The 22,956-nt window shown below is 41.1% G+C and overlaps 1 protein-coding gene across 1 annotated transcript; it reads left to right on the top strand.

The window, feature by feature from the left end:
- Positions 1-587: 587 nt before the first annotated feature.
- Positions 588-18,183, top strand: LOC137260773 (inactive cell surface hyaluronidase CEMIP2-like). The gene is made up of 36 exons (XM_067798346.1): positions 588-747; positions 1,379-1,567; positions 2,312-2,472; positions 2,990-3,131; positions 3,604-3,765; positions 4,342-4,566; positions 4,697-4,801; positions 5,193-5,380; positions 5,691-5,763; positions 5,924-6,042; positions 6,553-6,725; positions 6,879-6,948; positions 7,464-7,610; positions 7,708-7,862; positions 9,118-9,189; positions 9,453-9,596; positions 9,874-10,069; positions 10,308-10,520; positions 10,893-10,992; positions 11,197-11,302; positions 11,498-11,668; positions 11,886-12,048; positions 12,131-12,181; positions 12,366-12,447; positions 12,672-12,786; positions 12,934-13,106; positions 13,277-13,434; positions 13,635-13,797; positions 13,999-14,100; positions 14,305-14,453; positions 14,804-14,882; positions 15,065-15,139; positions 15,318-15,350; positions 15,693-15,774; positions 16,458-16,549; positions 17,987-18,183. Exons 1-36 carry the CDS (start codon positions 588-590, stop codon positions 18,181-18,183), a joined length of 4,785 nt encoding a protein of 1,594 aa, XP_067654447.1.
- Positions 18,184-22,956: the final 4,773 nt, after the last annotated feature.

Here is a 22,956-nt window from a genome sequence, read left to right as displayed (position 1 = left end):
AGGTACCTCGTCACCATAACTTCATACGACAGGTAGGATACTTCATAGGTGTCAACGTCCGTATTGTATTATATTATGACGATTCAAACATACATTCATACATTGACATGAAGCTGTTATCATGGATCCAGTTGTGCTAAATACCGGCTCTTATTAGCTACATCTCTTCATTTCTGGCTTCCTATAGTACTTATTCTCAGCAATGTGTATTTACCCATTGTTACTCGACAATCAATATCTAATTGTCAAGTTCAGCGGCTGATTGCTGTTAATTGAGCTGTTTCTGTAGCAGGAATGCCGTTGGTCAGTCCATCCGGCCAAACAAAACATGCTAATTGTATCAAGGACGTATGTCCGCTTGATGGCCCCAGGTGTTTAGCTTATCTGTATCTATTTGTATTGTCCACCTGTTGATCAAACTCTCCACGCTCGGCTGGCGATGATATCGTTTTCATTACCTAGGACACGGTGGGGTTTAAATCTTTGACCACCGTGTTGATAGATAAACGTGTTTCTGACGTCATGTGTACGTGGTCGGTTGAGTATAAATATGGCCGTGTTGTTGTATCAGTTATTCTTCACCAAAGATGCGAATGTTGCTGCAGCTAGCTGTAGTATATTTGTCCGTATGGGTGGGAGAGAGTGCCTGTCCCCACTTGGAGGCTGGGCTGGTGAACTGGGGAGACACATCTTCCTGGACATCTGGTGTACTGCCGGTTGAAGATGACCAAGTTGTTATTCCATCAGGTAAACATACTTTATGAGCAGCAGTGCACTCGTCCACATTCAAACTCCTGTCATTTTAACCTACCATGGCCTTCTTACTATTCCGAGTTTATTCTGTCTGCATAACCTGAGGGTAACACATGGCTAGCTGACCAGTTATTGCATACATTGAAAGGACAAGACTGAGCGGCACCCCATACACATTGAAATTCTGATGTTGGTGCCAGGTGTATACCACTTTCAGCCATTACATGTAATCAACGCAATATCAAAATCAATATGTGTATTTACAGGACGTATAGACGTATATGTGTCACGTGTCTTTTCATAGTAATTGCTATGACATCTTCACTTTCAAGCTCAGTGAACCGAACACTTGTCTTTGAGACGACCTTGTCCAAATTTCTTAAACATGTACAACTGCTCATCACTCCTCGGACGGATGAATATTCTAAGTCAGTTTATTTACCATCATATTTTCAATGTACTTCAGCTAACCGTACCTCTGTAACTGGCGATTTGTCTTGTTCAGCCACTACTTTGCTCCACACATGGCAAATGGAAGGTTCCTTCCAATATATGATCAAGACAGATCGTACAATATACATTAAATACTCTCAGCCTTTATAGAGTGTTGTACTTTTGGTTCCAGGCAAGAAGGTCCTTCTGAACGTGTCCCCGCCCTGTCTGTCCTCCATAACCATTGAGGCTGGGGCAGCGTTAGTCTGGGGCGACGTGGACAACCTCACCGCCTGTGTCAGCTACATCCTCATCAGAGGCCGACTTCAGATCGGCAGTGAGGACTGTAGGTTCACCAGGAAAACCCACATCAGACTTACAGGTTGGCTATAGTTGTTTGACGCATATAGCCTTTAGCACGCTATACAAATGATCGACTCATCGAATGCGATAAGGGAACACCAAACTATTTCTGCTATAATGTTACTTACTCACATGCTCATTTGTAAACGCCAGCACCAGTGTTAAGGTAACCAAAGGAACGCTGTTTATATAGAATCTTTCTTTGTCGGCTGTTTGATTTTTACAGGTTGTGACGCGTTGTTTCAGTAAGGACATTGCCAATAAGTCCTCGAACATTTGAATTGATCCTTGGTTGTTACGAATTCGTCTCTTCCATGTTATGTGGATTCTCATCCCATGAGAAGTAAAAGTTAGCATGTCCTTCGAGTCGACTCAAAAGTAATTTCACGTACAGTGCGTTTCGGAGGTTCTGTAGTGACAATCAAATAGGACATCTGTATCGTCAGTGGCTATATCTTGTTACGTTTAGAATACAGCATGCCACTGTCATAGGATTACTCGGAATACAGAATGTTAGTTTCATCATACTATTTCGAATATAACATATCATTCCTAATCTGCTATGTGAAATGCAACATGCATATGTTTTCCCAGCATGTGGTACACATCATGTAACCCCGAGAGCATGTCACCAATATCATGATAAGAGTTACAATTCCGTCGACTAAACCAACACATTGTAAATCCCTCGCCATTCAAATTCATTACATTGTGGTGTAATTTTAGAATGAAATAAAATAATGAGAACTTTTACTTTTATAAGGTGAAAGCAACTCCACGTTGTCTGTTTCTGGCTTTGGGAGGAAGTTCATTGGCGTGGATGCAGGAGGCACGATTGAGATACACGGAGAAGAGAAGCCATCATGGACAAAGTTGATCCAAACAGCTGAACCAAGCACCTGTGACAACCTCTTCAATTTCCAGGTGAGATCATTGACTAACATCCGATCGAGGCAGCTCAATGCTCAGATACCAATGTTTAGTTTAAGGGACACCAATGATATCATCACTAGCTGCAGGGTGAGACATTGTAATGTTGAGATACGCATGACAGATTCACTATATTAGTACCAACAGATATATACGGGACCTGAGGGTTTCTAACGCACTACGAACGTAATGATGCGTGACGTGACTGACCACTGACATGAACCAGTTGAGTCCACTGCTCTATTCCAAGAAGTAACGATCGGTATGATTCGTAGAAGACCCCTCTCTTACAATCTAAAAGAAAATATTGTTACATCTGAAAATCTATACGAGGATATTTATCCTTTTGACGTCATTTGTTGGCATGAACTCTGAGCATAACTACCTTTCATACAATAATTCATCAAATAATTCATTTGTCCATAAACGATCTTGTACTTGAAATAGTCATTGAAATAGAAAGATCAAAACACAAATACACAGCTCCTTGCATGAATATATTATTTTACAGACAAGCGCATTCCAGGCGGAAGCTTCTCGAGGTCTGTACGTATCTGTGTTTAATGAGGACGGCTCTCTGTGGGACTTTGCCGTGTTTAGGACCGGGGAGGACATAGCTGACGAGGACCTCAAGTTCCAGGAATTTATAGAAAGTTAGTTAATCAAGGAAGTACCTTTGCCACATTACTTTCTATAAAGAAAGGAAGCGAGTGAGTAACGTTTCACACCGGACTCAGCAATATTCAAGCTACATGGCGGGGGTCTGTAATAATCGAGTCTGAACCAGACAATCCAGTGATCAACAGCATAAGCATAGAACTGCGCAATTGGGAGCCGCTGACATGTGCCAACCATGTCAGTGAGCCTGATCACCCGATTCCGTTAGTCGCCTTTGTGGCAAGCCTGAGTTGTTGAAGACTCTTTTCTACACGGGATCTATTCTTGATTTATTATTATACTATAATTGCATATCGAATACAATGTATCAGAATGTCAAATGTCCTACGCCTACCCGAAAAACAAACCAGAACAAATCTTATTTCAGATGTGATACAAACCTGCTGTATTATAGTGTAACCTACCTGCAATACTTTCGAATCTGAACTTCTCATGTTGCACTTGCAGGTGTTCCCGAAGACAAGATTCTGGCTGTTGCTCTTCAAGGTGAACTAGGAACTGGAGACATGACAGCTGTGTACACAGCCCTGGAGGCTGCAGGGGGTCTGACGTCATCAGCTATCAGGAGTGTCACTGGCAGACAGGCTTACGCCTTTATCACAAGAACAGGTACTTTACGATCCATTCCGTTTACAGCCGTGACTCGAACATTGGTCTACAAATTAAAAACATCCACGTTTACACACAAACACGAGCATTGTGTGGACGCTGTGTGTGTGATGTTTCTAACAAATCTTGTGTGTGTCACTGTGTTCCAGCAATGTGAATTAGTTCTCATGTTATCAACCAGGGCATTTTATTTCTCAGATTATTTCCGGGGTGATGGGGTAACTTAATGGTTCAGACGTTCGTCACACTGAAGACACGGGTTCGATTCCCCAAGTGATCACAATGTGTTAAGCTCATTTCTGGTGTCCCCCGCCGTGGTATTGCTGGAAAATTGCTAAAAGCGGCGTAAAGCTATGCTCAATCACTCAGATTATGTCCATAACAAAGTGCTATTGCTGGGATATTGGTGGATTATAACCAGCTTGAATATAGATGACATATAAAAGGAATATACCTGTGACAAAGCCAGAATGATATTGTGTGTGTGTGTGTGTGTGTGTGTGTGTGTGTGTGTGTGTGTGCGCGTGTGTGTGTGTGTGATATGTGAAATACGTATGTATATTTATACTTCGCCAGGCAACAGTGGCACTACGCAAGAGAAATACGCTGCCAACCCTCTCGACAAGAAATTTGTAGAAACAGGCTACCTATCTGTTGACTTCAACGGATTCCAGTTCAGGGTAAACAGCAAGGTGTTCTCCAGTCCGAAAATGAGGAAAGGTGTCGACTTTAAGGTCCTCACACAAGAAGCCGCATACCCCTGCCTTAAACTCAACGCTGACGTTTCCAAGTGGAGGGACGGTGAATACCATTCTCGTGCATTTTTCATGCGTTTCTTTCAATATCTCTGGTGTACAATATAGCTTAATGTCATTCAACAGTTATGTTTTCAAAAACATCAGAGCAATGCGTATGTATATGTTGTTTGTAGGTGACAAGATCGTCATATCCTCTACCGACTTCGACTGGAGACAAGCTGAAGAAATGACCATCAAGAGTTGTCCTTCCTGTGCCGTCAACGAAATCTGTCTGACAGGTAGATGGAGCTGAGAAGTTTCGAACTTGCTTCTGCGTGTGTGTGCATCAAAAGTGTCCATGTTTTCAAGCACAATGTAAAGTGTATTACTTTCAGGAAAGTTTGTCACATGGACAGAAACATGAATGTTCACGCTTAAGCCATGTATTCAGTCTGATGACATTTATGTCCAAATTTGAAAACTAATTCGTCTCCAACAGAGCTGTCTGACATGGAGGTATATCTGGTGCATCGTTGTCATTGCATTAGCGTCTATATAGAGCAACATGTTTCCTGTGTTCAAACTTACAAGATAATCACTCTCCCTAAACATTTGCCAATATACTGTTCCCCAGTACCCGAATATCACAGCTTATAGAATTGAGAATCAAAACCAGCCATTCTACTTCAGAGCCACTCAAATACACACACTATGGGGAGGTAACTCTTGGTGTGGACGAGAGGGCGGAAGTGGGACTGCTGAGTCGGAACATCCTCATCGAGGGCGTGATACCGGAAGAGGGTTGCAGTATCAACGAGCCGGAAGATCAGTACCTCTGTGACTTGTTTGGATTTGACACTTTTGGAGGTCATGTCAAGGTGAATGGACGTTATATCCTGAAGTAGCAACATGAAAGACTAAGTATTGGAATCATAAATATGTTTTGAACAGTGGTCAACTTAATGTACAAGGAACAGTCTGAGATCCTTTGAGCACGGGGAGGGTTCTGATAAAGTATTGGTGATTCTGGGTTTGATTTTGATTTTTTTATATGTGGAAGGCATCATTTGTTCAGACTTCTGTCATGTACCTAACATTTAATCTGGAAATGTGTCAACTTTGTTACATTCGTGTTAACAACAGAAAGTGTAACCACGAACACCTCATTTGACTTTATTCTTGTTTTAGGTTGTCAGAGGCTTTGAGGCTGCACATATCCAGGGTGTAGAACTCTACCACATGGGGCAGCAGAGATTCCTCGGTGAGTTACAGTGACAGATTTGAAACAAAATCCAGATACCATAGTGTCAAACTTTGAACTTATAGTAGTATCAAAGGAACTACTCGAACCTGGGTATTCGAATTTAGTTTGAATCCTGCGTTGACACAACATCTTACCTACACAAACGTCCCTTCCCCAGGTACCTACCCACTCCACTTCCACATGTGCGACGACGTGGACGGCAACTGGTTCCGTCACAACTCCATCCACCACTCCTTGACGAGGTGCGCCACTGTCCATGGTACAGATGGCGCTGAGGTTAGAAACATAGTTTCCATAGTTTCTCTACCAGCATGATTACACACTGTCAGGTGATGTTGTCTTATGCAGACGGAAGTATATTACACTTTCGTCATCACATCTTTGAAGCTATTCAACTGTTTAACATGTGTTATATGTGACGTCTGTGAATAAGGTTAGGCAATTTCTATAAATTTTCTATAAATTTCTTTCTTGTGACGCTACAGCAGCATCAGTTATACATTGATTACAACTTTTAGGATTCCATTGACCGAAGGTGACCCATGGTAAAGACCCACTGGTCAAAACGTAAGGTCAAGTAAATCACAAATGGCCGATGCAAACAATTAGTACTCATCCATTTTTTCGACATGTATTGCTTCAAATATGTACATGATGTTTCAGCTAAGGAATATGTTCAAGTTAACACAATATGTCTCACACTTCAGTAATTACAGGTATCTCACGACGTATGTGGAGTTAAGATATTTCACTAACGTGCACCTTCCCTTTACTTCTTCACACCAGGTGTCTCATAATGTGTGCTATCTTCACCGCGGTCACGGCTTCTTCTTGGAGGACAGCGCCGAGCAGAGGAACGTCTTCGACAGCAACCTGTGTATCGGCACAATGCACGGCACCCACATCATGTCCGACATGAAGAAGGAGTGGTGCAATTCTACCATGAAACCTTTTTGCGAGTACGAATCATCTAATGAAAATATAAATCTATATAACCAAGCTGTTGTTTGTTTTACAACATTTTCTTCATTAGATAATGCATCGATAACATATCAGCACACTGTATAAACCGGTATTCCTGTTAAACGAATACACTGACAATTTGTTTCCAGCGCTCTTTCCTCATACTGGATCACGCATCCCAACAACACCTTCATCAACAACGTGGCCGCGGGCTCAGATGTAAGTAGGCAAACTAAGAAAGAACTGAGACATAATTTCTATGGTGACGTTTCCATGCCTCCGGGATAGTAGCATTATGTCAAACCTGTTTGATAGTTAGTTCCGAGTCAGTGAAGGAGATGGCGTGTAGCTGGTGTGTTTGAGTTTACAAAAACACTCAATTTGTCTGAGCTGACACAGCAAACCGTGACTGACAAATCTGTGAACAGACTAGAGGTGCTATTCTTCACAGTACGTCGTGGTACCAGGGCGCTTTGGGGTTTAGGTTAGCAAGCATTTCATTTCCACATCCTTCATATAACGATAGGCGTAATGAAGACAGCCGTGATTAATCACTTTCAGCTCTCTGACGCTTCCGATAGAGAAAGACGTTTTAAAAAGTCAGTCCGACCTTCCTTTATACTACAGCATTAGGCAGGTCACTGAATGTCCATCTGAGTGTCCATTAGGCAGGTGACTGAGTCACACAAGCACTGCAGATCTATTCAAAGTATTAATTTTCATGTAATTGACAGAACGTAGGTTTTTGGATCCTAGCCTCTAAGTTCCCCCTCGGACCTTCTCGACAACGCCAGGAAGAGAGGGGGCTAGTTCCGAAACTGCACGCCATGCAGACAAGGATCCAGGAATTCAGGAACAATACGGCTCACTCCAATGTCAAGGTTAGTAGCATGTATGTGTATATGGTTTGTTCAATGACGTTGTTAAATAATTTTAATTTGGAAAGATGATTTATTTGATATCTGATTCACTTAACAGAGAGGTCTGCGAATCGATCATCGTATATCTAACGGGGAGATCAAAGACGGTGTTTTTGTCCCCGAGAATGGAATATTTGGTGCCTCAGTATCACACACACCAAGGGACCCGCCGACAGAGACCAGGGGATTTCTAGACAAATCTTATCTCTATGGGTGAGAGTTCTTGCTTTGTTGTCCTCATCCTTTGGTGGTGGCCATTATGAACGGTATTCCGTTTGATGACAGTGAGAAGTTCTGGAAACAGTTATGTTTTGCAGTACTATCGATATATGATTACGATCATATAATGCATGAGACGAGGATGCATTCGACGCCAGTTTGGGGAACTGTGCAATTGTGTCCAAATGCCAGTACTATATTGTCTCTCGTGAATACAGATGCTGTTGTTTCATGGTTCTGCAAAGGTTACACAATACGTCAAAGAATTAGGATTGACTCCCGCCCTCTCCCGTTTAAGTAAACAATATAAAATCTTCACAAGGTTTTTGTCATCGTTCTGCTCTCCAAGTGAGCGCAGAAGAGAGCGAGGGGGGATGTTGGGTTGCTGGGACAAACATCTTGCACCAAAATGATTTTGGAAGAAGCAACCTATCCACGTGCTGGATTGACTACAAGAAAGCCTACGACTCTGTCTGTTACAGAAGGATTGTGAAGTCTCGTCATTGTATTGACTTTCCAGAGCGGCTATGTTTCACTTACTCAAACCTTCCAGTCTGATGGGGAATATCCCACAGTGACTGGTTCTGTTCTTTTTGTCTGTATTCAAATCCTTTACGCTCTCTGCTTAATGGAGAGGGTGGGTACCATCCCTGACATTTGCAGCACGAATTTGCTTTCTCATATCCTTTACATTGATGACATCGAGATCTTTGTCAAAGGAGACACCGATGTCAAAGGACAGGCCCTCCTGGTCGAGTCCTTTTTTTACTTGCTACAGGCTATACATTGGACTCGACAAATTTCTTGACAGAAATCAGGAGAGCTCTTCTAATACTCTGGGTAACGCACAAGACTGCAGCGTTGGAGAGTGTCCATGATCCATGGAAGGATCTCTTTCGATCGTCTAAAGAGGGCTTCCTGGGAAAATTCCCATTCGCTGTCTGGTTCGGATGATTCATTTACACAGCCACATTGTGTCATGATCGCCCGAACCGTTTGATCGTAATCTGTAAAACACAATATAATAACACCCAAATGTCTTTTACTTCAATGACAGCATCTTAATGCCTCTCGAGAATCTCATCCAATCTTATTCCCTATCAATAAATACGTACATCGGGTACATGGTAATGGTGCTGGAAATATCCAATCTTCAGCAGTAGTCGTTAGTTTCTGATTGAACACTTACCTGAACACAAATGTATTGAGTTTGTTGAAATATTGCAATTACTATGTTGTGTCTTTACAGGTTCACAGCATACAAAAATAAAGACCTGAATGTATGGACGAAAGCTGGAATAGTTATCATGAGCAACTTCACGTAAGAATTATTCCTCCATAACAATATATAGCATATTGAACAATCTGCACAAACACATTAATACAAACTTACCATAACTGTATCCTTTGTGTCACTGGATGAACCACTAGAAGCTACCTTAAAATTATATAACAGACACGAAACACGAGTTTTGTTAACAACAATGCCTATTATGAAACGTATGCCTCAAATACATACCTCAAACATATTGCATCAAATATATATGCTGATGATATTCAGTGTTTCCACATATATTTACACAGCCTGGCAGATGCTACGGAAGGCATCACTATGGCTGCAGCGAAGTCTGAGACATACGCTGAGATTACCAACTCGCTATTTGTTGGGGAGACGGACAACCTCGGCGAGCCTCAGGAACCCTTCGGTCGGTCAAGACCAGGAAATGAGTATGTTATAATGTTAAATGTATGCATCGACATTATTGGTCGCTTACCTTTTACCTCACTAAACTTGAAATCAGTTTACAAGAAGCACACCTCGTTGTTGGCTACCATATACGAAGAATGAAGGCCACAAGCTTGATAGAATTCAAGATATGCACCAATCGATTTCGATCACCATGTGTAAAAAATGTAACGCTGTAAAGTAATTTTAAAATGGTGTTTGTCTTGTAACTGGAGAAAAATCAACAGTAATCTCAACATATGCTGACTGTTTCTTCAGAGATGAGCCTCTTCAAGGAGTGTTGTTCTACCAGGGTCCAGGTCACGTGACTAATACCTTCTTTAACAAATACGAGACGAAGACAGCAGGGTCAGTGACCAGATACGCAGGGGCCATCAGCGTGAAGCGCAGCAACCCCTATCCCCCTAAAGCCAGTAGCCATGTTGAGGGCATCAAGTTCGGCTTCTGTGACGTGGTGTGTATTTCTCGTGGGTGAGCTGTCTAGCGAGACCCAGAACAAGTCAAAGCATGTTACCAGTTGGTACATTTAAAAGTAAAACCTCAGTGAACATTTATGACGTGGGGCATGTATGTGGTGATGTAACACGAAAGGGAGTGTCGTTAGTTCTCTTCCACAAAGTGTTACTTCTTTGTAGCACTGTGGTGTGATTCGACTGTAGTTGTATTGTATCAATGAACTATCTATCATTCAGACTGAGGGCAACTGGGCCTTTAAGGGTGATCCATCTGTCCCCACCATAAAGAACAAAGACGGCAACCGACAGATCACCTTCAGGGACATTGATGGCAGCGTCTCCGGGACACCCGGGACCCAGTTCGTGCCAAACACACGTTTCCACACCACCAACCAGTGTGACTATAGGCCTGTATCGAACTTCGCTGTGTGTCCCCATGACTACGCTAAGGTAGAAACGTAATTAAAAAATCATTCAAACATATAATGTATATAATTGTTATCTAAAAGTGAATAATATTTTTGGGGGGAATTACATCTGTAATGTTTCATTCAAAGCACTCCCATAGTTCCTTCGATTTCTGAAAAAACAATAGTTACACTGAAGGTGTATATGCTGAAGGTAGAGAGTGTGCTGATGGTGATGACATGGTAATGTCAGGTATATCATTTTTGTGAAAGGCTTTCTAGACTGACAAGCCTGGTGCTGTTGTAATACTGTTGACTTTAGAGGTAAATATTGATGTGTTAGAGTGTCCAGATCAGTGGAACACGACACGTTCTTCTGATGAGGAAGTTAAGACAGTCGTGATTCACATTCCAGGCTATCTTTAAAGGCGACGGGGCTCTTAAAACATTAGACAAGAACTACCCAATGTACATGCGCCGGGACGACAGGCCTGATGATCCTTTTGCCCTAGAAGGTATCTTTCCTATCTATCCAGAGGTGTTTAGTATGTTAATGTTTTCAGTATGTCTTGCCTAAGGCCTCACTTCAACACAAAATAGACCTCACAGTATTAAGCATGGGGAAATAATACATTTAACTTTTTTAAAGTTGATAGTAGATATATCCTACACGTTTCAAAAATGCTTATTGCAATTATATATAGCATTTTCCTTGACAGGTTCTAGGGGAAATAACTACCTGGTGATCAAGAAAAAATCCTACACTGTGTACTTTAACGGTACAGCTCCAACGCAACTACATGTATCTGCACAAAATCTAGAGAGGTAAGTTTTGTACAGCAAGGCATCGATCATCATTACACTCGCTTACATGTTTTACATATTTTTGTTGGTGCATTTCAAAGCCGAAATGATTATCAGCTATGGGCGACGAAACCTAACGGTTTTATGTTCTAAAGTTTTACAGGCCTAACCGAACAGTTGTACGTACATTTAGGCATTTATCAATGATTGTTTCAGTGGTGACTATGTCAGACTTGGACTGTGCTACCCTAAAGATGTGACCAGCTTCACCTTCTCCAGTGGACTTCCCAAGATAAGGGCATCTACTCCTGCTTTTAACGTCAGCAGCATCGGCGAACTAGACGGCGACACCACGGGGAGGGCCTACTTCTGGGACAAATCCGCAGGGTGAGTTTGCAGGATGAGGGTGTTTACAGGATGGATGCAGCTGTTTCATTCTGTGGACGGATGTACACAGGATATGTGCTCACTCATATCCACAGATGGATACATGCTCTGCAGAGTCTGGTCACCCGATCACTATTCTTCATAGAATAGTGAATAATGTTAATACTTTGAAATCCCGTTTTGATGGAGTCCTTATTTAACTTTTGATGTTTTACAGGCTGTTGTTCATCAAGATATACTCCAATGTCAATCGTGTTGACGGCGAGACGTGTCCAGGATACAGATGCCCGTCACTAACCATCACCAGAATTGGTGGCAGTGATGATCTTATCGACTGTTACAACAACACATACAATGGAGCCTACAACAAACCTGAAGATGTAAGTGATGTTTAATCAAGCAACGTCTGAAAAAAGTAATTTGTAATAGGTCAAATTTAACCATCGACATCCAATATTTCAGGATGCAGTGAACATACCCACGGCAAAGCCTTGTAACAAGACAACATCAGAGGTGAGTTTATAGCTATATATCCCATCGGTTTTTTAAACAAGGCACATGTAAATTTGTGTCACAAGTAATACAAATTCCAATCAATCGGCATCATAAATTTCAGCCGCAACTCTTCAGCCTTACTTTATTTTTTATTGTATCATGGAATTCATCTTTATTGAATTCAAATCATGGTTTCTTTCAGGGCTTTGGTGCCGAGGTGGAGTCCAACTTCTTCAGTGCTGCACCTTCCATCCCAGTGTGTCCTGCTGATCCTGTACATGAAGGTAACTACTCTACTACAGTGCATCTCGCTGATGATTCGCAGTACCGACAAAGACATAGGCTTTCATCATACAATCAATCCTTCTGACTTATTAACTCGGGTCAAAGTCTGCCTGTCAGGATAAGTCAGCATTGGCATTACCCTCTTTATTTCAAGTTGAAATATTCATGACCAAAAAGTCCTTAGCCATGTGCTCCGAGTGAGTATTTGCCATTTTCACCATAGGTCGATCAACACCGGAACTGAAAGGCTGCTACAAAGACAGTTTCAACTTCAGAGATATCCCCTATGCGTATATCAAACTAGTCATGTCCATGACTGTCAATTCCTGTGTAGAGAGGTAGGTGAACAAAATGAGTTGTTCAATAATGGACACCGAACAGATGCAAAGGACAAGGTTAAAGTTCAACGTGTAATCCATCACATAGAAAGAAACCTGTGTGTTTATATTTAAGTTATGTATGATATCCTATGGTTTTTATTTCAGATGCTACTACCGGGGTTATGTGTACGCTGCTCTACAGAACGGTAACGAATGTCGATGTGGTAATATGTATGGAGGCTTTGGAACCAGCACCATGTGTTCCAAATCCTGTTCAGGCAACAAAACCGCCAACTGTGGAGGTTCCCTGGCTAACGCTGTCTACACCACCGGCAGAGGTAAGCATCGTCAACTGATAAATGTAGCCTCGTCAAGCAGTTAAATGTGCCAGATTTGTGCTAAATGAATAGAGTCCAACCACGCGTGTTGATTTTGGACTCTCACCTTAGACCCTGCAAAGTAGAATGGATCAACAAAAGACATAATTTCCAAGTGATGATTATTTCAGCAACACTTTCGGCCATGACCACGTGTCGGGCTACAGGCGTGGTGATCGACGGGCAGTGCTATTACCTCACTTCTGGTACCTATTCATACGTGGAAGCTCAGGCACAGTGCGTCAAACTCGGAGGGAACTTGGCCACCATCAACTCAGAGAGTGTTCAGGTAATTTACATATGTTTCATGTGTGTTACTCGTTAACAAAAGATATGTGCGAAGGTTCAGGGCTATTGCTGACGAAAGGGCAAAGGTGTTGTTACAAAGACGTTGTTACCTGTGAAACATTGTCGAGAAATTTGATATTCTTCAAAGTAGACACGACCTCTTCTACTCACGCTGCCCATGTTTGTTATTGTCTCTTTCAGTCTGAAGTGGAGCGCTACATGAGACCCTTCATGACGGACGCGTGGTTCGGACTTAACGACGTCATCGATGACGGCACCTACGTCTTCATTGATGGTACAGCGCTTGGTGGTTACAGAAATGTTATGCCTGGTCAGGGCACGTCACGTTCTCAGGACTACGGAGGTGAGTATATTAGGAATAATTTAATGTGATGTTTTCATAAATGGTCCTAAATGTGTATTTTGGATTGTACTAATAGATATGCTGTTGTTAAAACCGACATCCTGCAATTTATGAAAATTTATTTACAGACGATATTAATGATATACAGAATAAATGATATTCATGGTCAGGAGATAAAGCGTGTTGGGTATCATTTTACAGTGCTCAGAGCAATCAGCCTTTATGGCTGGGATGATGGTGGAGTAAAAGAGAGTCACCGAGCCTTGTGTCAGCTACCTCTCACTGGAAGCCCTCCTTCTCCAGGTATGTGCATGGTCCTCTACCCCGAATAAAATCAACAACGTTACCACAACCAAATCAAACCCAACATACACACCACACATCACAACAACACAACACCACCACACCACACAACACTACCAGCCTCTATGGGCAGTAAATCTGTCAACATTAGCTTGACGAAATGTCCAGCCCACCTTCCTCTTACGACCCTTTCATATATTCCAGTAAGTTGCGGTCCTAACAACTACGGACAGCAACTGAACGGCGGCGACTGTTACCTCATCATCAACACAAAGCACACATACAACAGCGCCAAACACGCCTGCTACACCAGACGCGGTACTCTGGCCGATGTATCGAATACTCAGACATTGGTAGGTACTTCGTTATCATTTCTACATAAGGTATCTTTTCAGTAACTACTACCAAAGAATGTTTGCACAACAAGATCTACAGAAAGTAAGTAACAACAACTACGAAAGTAACCATGTAACCAGACCGAATGAAGATACTAGGGACAATTTCCCGTTACAATAAGTAGTGTTTGCATTCAATAATACAGAAGGTGTCTTGGAACTTCAAGGATAAAGAAAGTATGGTAACCATCAGTACAGCTGGTGTCTGATAACTCTAGCCGGATGGGTTCAAGAAACAATTGTGTAAATATTTACTAAATATGTATTAATGGGCTAACGTTCAATAACCACGAATAATCTCTCTTCAGGCAAGCGTTCAGGAACACATTTACCACTTTGGCCAGTCCATGGACTACTGGGTTGAAAAGGAAGGAGAGGAGTTTATCGGTGAGTGGGTTTTGATCATAGGGTATCAGGATTGTCGATGTATCTACCCACGTGAGCAGCACTTTGAGCTGTATTTGTGTTGTGACAAAAGCTTTTTGCAACCGCATTTGTTTGATGCCATTGCAGTGTTCGGGTTTCAATGAAAATGGTTTTCATTCTGGGCGAATTTGTTTGATCTGCAGGGCTGGAGAACACCAAGCTGTTCAGTAAGAAAGTGGTTAAAATGGGAACTTCCATCGGTGTCGTCTGTAAGATCGGTGAGTATATATCTCTATCGTCCTGGCCACAGTAATACAATGTCATGAACAGAAGCCCTTAAAACATTTGTGCTCGTAACATTTCATTTATTTTTTGTTATGTAACAGATGCCATTAAAAGAGTAACTGTTTCAAATAGCTGTGTCCAACACTTCAGCCTAGTTCTTGTTATTTTCAGAAACCCTGTCAGCTGCAAGGCCGTGCTCAACTGGTATGTCTTGTTTTTCTGCGTCCAGTCATTCTAAGAGGTCACTGTGTAGTCCACACATCATAATGTATCTATTTTTTAATCTGAATGTAACGGATTACCGTCGCAGTTGTAATCATGTCTACGAAATTATCTTGTTGCACAACCAAACATATTTTTGCCCAAATATGTCTTCCTTCCTCAAGTCCTCGTCTGTGGGTAGTGTATCTTCCTCGTAGCCACTATTGCAGTTTGTCATCCTGCTGCGTGTATTCAAAGAATGAGTAAAACACCATAGCTTGTAGTGTTCAGGGTGTTTATGAATTTGTTGAACCACCAACCTCTTCATGATTTCATACGATTCAGGCTGGGTTCAGAAGAACGACAGCTGTTACCTCTACTCTGGATTACGGGCTACATACAACGAAGCAAGGGATTTCTGCAACCAGTGAGTTGTACTTTATTTAGTACCATAGTCTGTACGTCCACGTGGGTCAGTCTTGTGACCAGAATGTCATTGTAATCAAAGCACAGTTCTGTAACGTGCATGTCATTGTAAGTGGTACACGGTCAAGTGTCCATTATGTTGTGACGAGTCATTAACACACCAGTGACGACTTCCTCCTTGTAAGTGGTACACAGTGCGCAGTATGTTGTGATGAGTCATTAACGCACCCCTTATGAGTGGCAGGCAGAGACCATTATACCTTGTGAAGTGTTGAGTGTCAAATCGATGGAGGATGTCAACATCCAGATTCCCGAGGCTCAGGTGTAAAAACCCCATGTACAACGTAGTCCTTATGCTGCAACAATTCTGAAGTTGGAAAATACTGGAAACGATGTGAAGCATTAAGGCATTTCCTCGTACATTCCACAGATTACTAACTACAAGGAATAGTAACTATTTACTGTGTCGTTCATCCAAACTACGACCAACCAGACATATAATACTTAATAAAAGCTTTTCTACACTCGCTTATTATTCGGAAAGTGGACCCTAACATTTACTCCAGGAGTGGTTAAAGATTCTAAATGTGTGAGTGATTCTAGACAAACTACGTTTTCAGTATGTGTTAGCTTTCATCATCTGAATTTGTTTCGGGGAGCTAAGTCGTACTGATTACATTACAGAGGTGACAGTCAGATTCTCACGGTATTCAGTGACGCTGAAAACACCTTCGTGGGAGATACGTTGAAGACACTGACGCCTCATGTCTATATTGGTGAGTATGCATGTTATGTTGCTGTGGATAGGGGCGGCATGAACAAACTGTAATATTGGTGGAACCGTTACTCAATCCATCATACCCTTTGTATAGAGTTACCACGTGAAACAGAATGGAATCATCAGGGTATGTGATTTAGACATGTATCTGTTGGCTTATTCATTTGCTGACAGTATTAAGGTCTAATTAATCTATTGAGTGAGTGAGTGAGTTAATATTTAACGTCACATCGGCATTATTGCAGCCATTTCGTGACGAGAACAATTAATTATAAAAATACAAATAACTTAATAGCACATACATTGTGAAGACCTGTCAACGAAGGACAGTAAAACTAAGTAGAATATCACAGAATAAAGCGTACAATTAGTGATTAGAACTACAACAATGTATCTATAGACGACAGTACATACTAAAGACCATGGCGACTTACAGTACATTTGCGTCCTGCATGGACCATAGCTGGATTTACATCATCCCCTCAGCTGCTAGCAATTTAGACAAATCTAGCTACACAATAAACATTCTACGATTAAAAACCTGGAAAACTTAAATTTACTTCAAATGTTTTGGGACTTACGTACCCTCTCAGGAGGACAGATATTTTACAGTACTTCAACCCCCTTTGAGGGTACAGCCACGAACGATTTGAGTTACCAATTTAATCTTCCAATTATAAAATATTTATCTAGTTACGATGCAATTAACAAATCTAATTCCTTTAAAAATGAAATAATTAAACGAGGACTAATAGTTCTTAAAAGATCCTTCAAAGTTCGTGAATTAAAAAATTGATCTCTGGTGATGGAATACTCAACACAGTCAAGCAACTGTGATTCTTTCATCAGAAGGGATACAAAACGGAGGATCCTCACCTTTTAGCAAATATTTATGTGTATATCTCGTATGGCCAATACGACATCGTCGTAAAATAACCTCTTCAAATCTGGACTGACAGCCCAATGTACGGTTTTATTTCATGTAATTTATTTACACCTACTTGGGTGTCCCACTTCCTCTGCATCAGAGCACGGATGTAACTTCTAATGCTAGCTTGGTAATCACAGTATGGAATAAGAAGTGGTGTCACAGATTTGTTGAGTGCTGCCTTAGCGGCAAGATCGGCCATTGTGTTCCCAGAAATGCCTACGTGGCTGGGTAACCAACAGAAGACGATGTCGTATTGGCCAGTAGCAAGATTATTACGCAATTGAATAATTTTAATTAAAAGTGGATGTTTGCAAGATCTAATTAATCTATTTTGTCTGTTGTTAGTTACACAGAAAAAAATGAAAGGATGCAACATAGATATGGACATCAACGATTGTGAAACACAGTACGACAAAACAGGATTGTTAAATTGCGCTTTGAGTCTCAGTTTTTGTCTCCATAAATATTTATAGTCACGTGTTTAATGATGCTTCGTGTGTGCAGGATACGTGTACAACAACGTCACCAGGGCCTTTGAGTGGGACAACGGGTCTCCGTCCACCGACTGGAACAAGAGACATTCCCAGGATAATGTGGCCAATGGACAATGTACTAGGCTGTTGACACGCAACTACAAGTGGAAGAATATTGAATGCAGCAAGAGGAGTGCTGTAATATGCAAAGCACCCACAGGAGCGTAGTTATAGTCAGTTAGCAAGAAATATTGATCCATGTAAACTGTGATATCTCGCAGAATATAAGCATTTTGTAATGAAGTGCTAGTATGCTGATACTGGTGGTGTTCTTTGTTTTATTTGATGCAATTAAACGAAATAAGATTTGATGCATACGGACTCCGCCCTTTCAGGGTATGTTGGATGCATTAATATAATACATTGCTAGTGAATCCATAACATTTGATTGGTTGACTAAGGAAATTGTAATGCGTGTATGTTTTTGTCTATATCTATGTCTTGGGAAAGAAATATCACTGTCTAATTGGTAGTTTATTGTTTAGGGACCTTGGTTGCATTACTGGGCTGAAGGGTGTCACTGATTTCATACTGTTGTCATCGTTTATTGTTACTGATGATTAAATACTCTGACTGTTAACCTTTCTATTTAGAAGTTATTTCTGCTTTAAAATGGTATACTCAAACATGGGGCGAGCTCAGACATGATTGTACCCTGCAATCTAAAATGGTTGTTTCATACAAAGGAAAAACGTCACCATAAGGTCATCCGGTTGCACAACATACATATGTATATGTATATGTTTGTGTGTGTATACATACATACATACATACATACATACATACATACATACATACATACATACATACATACATACATACATCTAGATAGATAGATAGATAGATAGATAGATAGATAGATAGATAGACAGGCAGATAGATAGATCTTTGACAAGATCATGGTATGAGCACTGATGAAAGTGTAGGTTTTTCCGTAACATTTCAATATCGTGGCAACTAGGCATACAAGTAAATGAATCGTGGAAACGAATAAGACAACGTTTGAAAGTATACGTGTTCCTTTATTCTTTTCTATGTTTATTCACACGGTATGTCTCACACAAAACTGGTACACATACTGGACAAAAATAACTAGGGATATTTGTAAATTTTGAAATGATAAATAAAGAGGCATCTTTTCATTGACATACTGACGAAATGTCAGTCATAACAATACCAATATCCCTAACTTATTTTGCCCAGTATATAAACTTTTGCTTCGTTTAGTAAGAAGGACGACGACGTAACCATGCTAAAACCTGGTATCTGGCTCTGGTAATGTTTGAGATAATGGTTTCATTATTTTATGTGCAGATTTTACGCAATGAATTTTCAATAATAGTTTAATTTGGCATCGGTATTTGGAGTGAAAACAAACCTTTGGGTATCTTGAACTGAAAAGGTTAGGTCTGGATAAGAAATGCGAGGTGTGGAATCAAGATGTTTGCAAATGAGATACTCTGGCACCACAGAGGTGAAAACAATGAAAACTGCATCATGTCACTAAATTGTTTTTCAAACAACAATGTAATGGGAACAAGAGACGCTCTGGTGTCCCCTGAACCAGCAAGAACCATATTACACAAATATTCGGGGGATTACACGGCCTCAGGTACAGATTCTGGTACTTTAGTTGGATTGAGAACCAGCACCTAATCGCCAGAGTCAGTCACCTAATCCCCAGCACAGAGTCAATTATAAGACACAGCTCACTTACAGCGTCATGGCTAAAGATCTTTGACACTTCGCGGCTCTGTACCTGTTGGGGGCACAGTAGGTTAGCTGGCTAAAGCGCCAGGCTAGTGATCCAGCGAGGTTGAGGTGTCGGGATCGAGCCCACTTGTGACCCGGTGTTAAAATCTTGGAGTCAACTTTGTGTGCTGACTCATTCCGTGTTGTCACACACCCTAGTGTACGGTACAACAAGCCCACGAATCAGATCATGGCAAGATGACAAGGTGGATTATGTGCATAGTTGCGGGTACAACAACGTGCAGCAAAACATGGACACAGTACTGTGTCTATATATCCCAGTCCACCAAGCTGTGAATGGTTAGGATGAGAGAACCAGAATAAACTCTAGTTTAGCAAGAGTTGTATACTCCCCAGGTAGTTGAGATTGATAATGGATATGTGCGCTATATAAATATCCTAAAATAATACTAATGCAACAAAAACTATACCGACTATATATTCAAAACCCTTAAAATGAGCACACTTTGTGAGAAACCTGTGTAACTTAAGTATTAAGAATGGAACGAACTGTAACGAATTAGGAGATAAACATCATGTGTTGGCCAGTTTCCGGATGTTACTGAGTACTTGAAGCACGGAAATACATTTGGAACTGACGGCGTAGGCCGGAGGTTTCAAATGAAATATCCCCATGCTTCAAATACTCAATAACACATGGAAAGTGATCAACACATGATGTTTAGCGACATTGTAAACACAAAAGTAAACCAAAGGGTTTTAATGTCTGAACTCATTTACATCGAGTAGGGGCACAGCAGTGAAGTGTCATCAGCTGGCCGTTTTAGCTGGTTCCCATGGTAGCATCTGCAGCTGCTCATTTGTGACGTCATTCTGACTTTACGTCATAATATGATTTGAATGACGTTTCCACTGTTGATGACACAACAAAGCAATTGTTTGCGATGTTTCTACCAGTCAATACGCAGCGAATAGTCTTGCAATTTCCGGGGATCAAATCTCATTTGATCATGTTTTTCAACAAGTCAGATTACAATACACAGAGACTTTTGGTTTCCAGTTTGCTATATAAACTCTTATATTAACTCTGATCAAACTGTTGGGCATAACCACATTTACAACAGTGACTGACGTCTCATAATTATGTGGGTGTCTGATAAAGTCTTTAGAATGAATACACACTCAAAAAACGTCTTTGTAATGTATACCCTATTTGTAACATAAAACAGGTTCTCTCACTCAGTGATGCATTCTGAATTATGAACATACAGCAGTATCGTCTTAATCTGAAACTACTTTAACCAAACACTCTGTGATTAGAAATTTGCCCAGCTCTTACAGTTCTGGTAGGAGAAATAATGTTGTGTCTCAAGAGTGTGCAGAGCATCATTGATGATTGGATGGCATAACAAATTTAGGTTGCTAGAGATATATGTACTTCGGTTTGTACAAAATCACACCTTGGGTTGTGTATATTATTGCTCTGATGCCAGTGACGTTTGGACCTCCAACTTTGTCACGGGGTGTGGGATACATGTAAGGGTGACTAGGTGAGAAGTATTTCATGACATATGACTCTTGACTTCACAGGAATTGCTTTCACTGGCAAATTGAATAACACCCATGTAATTAACTGGCGTTTAGATTGACCTGTGTAACATTGTCCGTTCAATGACACTGTGAATCGCTCTCCATTTTCAAGGCACTTTGCATGAAGATTGCATTTTTATATTCACTGAATACTGTGACTTTGAGACTCGAAGAAACGATTCTTTAATATACACTGTGAAGCAGGAGGAAAAGACATCAGCATTTAGATCACCTTGGCTTTCGTGCCGGAAGTAGTACAGGACGTCACGTAAAGCAAGTTAAAAGTTGTGTTAGGCTAATTACGTTTTGCAATACAATCAACATGCATTCAGTGATGATCCTTAGTGAGAACGTTGACAGCTTTCCGCTTGTCATATTCCTCTTCACTTCTGGTTTCTTGCTTGCGCTTCACATGACTTACAAACACTTAATTAGATGTATTGCCTGCTTTTATGGCCCTCACATAGATCACACTGCACCCGAGAATGCAACTTTATGATTTTATGGCGACACCCATCTGGAAGCACTTGTTGGCTGATAGCGGAAGTTTCATTTTCTATACAAAAGTAATAAAAGCTTTTGAACAGCCCGCGTAGTCTCCGAGCACTGGATTTCAGAAACAGGTTGTTTCTGAAGCATTTGAACAACCACTGTGTTAATGTTTATGAGGTGTTCAACATCGTTGTCCCGGGGTGATTTCTTCACACTCGTGATGTTTGAAAACATAACACTATCAACTATATAAATACGTGTCCAAAAAAACGCCACGAAATATTTGGTCTGATCATACAAAACAAAGGAAAATTGTGGTTAGTGCCGTACAATTAAATTTTATTGTAAAAAGCAATCACTTAGCAACAGTATTTATGGATGACAAAAAGAAAACCGTTGCAACTTCTGTTCTGTTGACACATGAATGTCATCGGGGTGCATTATGCAGTAATCCATCACAATGCAGAATCGACTTAAGAGCACCCTTCGCCAATTTTGTTGCTGCCAGTGTGGCAGAGTCCTGGTCCATCGCAATCTGACATGTTTTTGTTGGCATTTCAACGTCATGCCCTTGAAAGGTCGATGGGCACGAAGGCCATAATGACGAAGTCGTATGGGCACAGTCTGTCTGCTTACTTGATGGTGCTTGATGACGTCACTATGTCGTATCGGTTTCTCAATTGAAACACCCAATGCCTTTCTTCTTGTTGGGTAGTGACCTTCGGTCTACTATTCTTTGTGCTGTCTGTAGTACTTCCAGTCTGTAGTAGACGTGTGACAAGTCTGGCTGTGGTGGGTTTGCAGCATTCATGGTCCAAGTCACATGCTCTTATGTTGCTCCATTCTGTAGCATACCGATTGCTTCTCCCACTGCTCTGCTGTAAACGAGGCATTTTGAGTGCGAGAGATGAGTTTTTTTCCAAACAGACTGACAATTTTTTGACAATTTACAATTATTTTTATTTCGGACGCTCGTTAGTTTATTTATTCAGTAAGTGTATCCAATGAAATGCGCTAATATCAATGGAAACGTAGACATGAACGCCCAATTAGAGACAGGAGCACGTGCCTGATTGCAGCCAAAGGGTTGAGCACGTGTAAATACATTACGTCACCAAAGGCATTCCTATGCGTTTTCCAATGTCA

The sequence above is a fragment of the Haliotis asinina genome, chromosome 14 (assembly GCF_037392515.1).
Source record: "Haliotis asinina isolate JCU_RB_2024 chromosome 14, JCU_Hal_asi_v2, whole genome shotgun sequence".
Lineage (NCBI taxonomy): Eukaryota > Metazoa > Mollusca > Gastropoda > Lepetellida > Haliotidae > Haliotis > Haliotis asinina.
Note: the sequence above shows the minus strand (reverse complement) of the source record. Positions and strands in the feature narration are given on the sequence as shown.

Bases quoted from the DNA above. Each gene is read 5' to 3' on its own strand.
- LOC137260773 (XM_067798346.1), top strand. From the start codon at position 588: ATGCGAATGTTGCTGCAGCTAGCTGTAGTATATTTGTCCGTATGGGTG. The intron at 5,381-5,690 runs GTGAATGGACGT...TTCTTGTTTTAG, and splicing joins CTTTTGGAGGTCATGTCAAG to GTTGTCAGAGGCTTTGAGGC. The intron at 15,140-15,317 runs GTGAGTATATAT...TGTTATTTTCAG, and splicing joins CGGTGTCGTCTGTAAGATCG to AAACCCTGTCAGCTGCAAGG.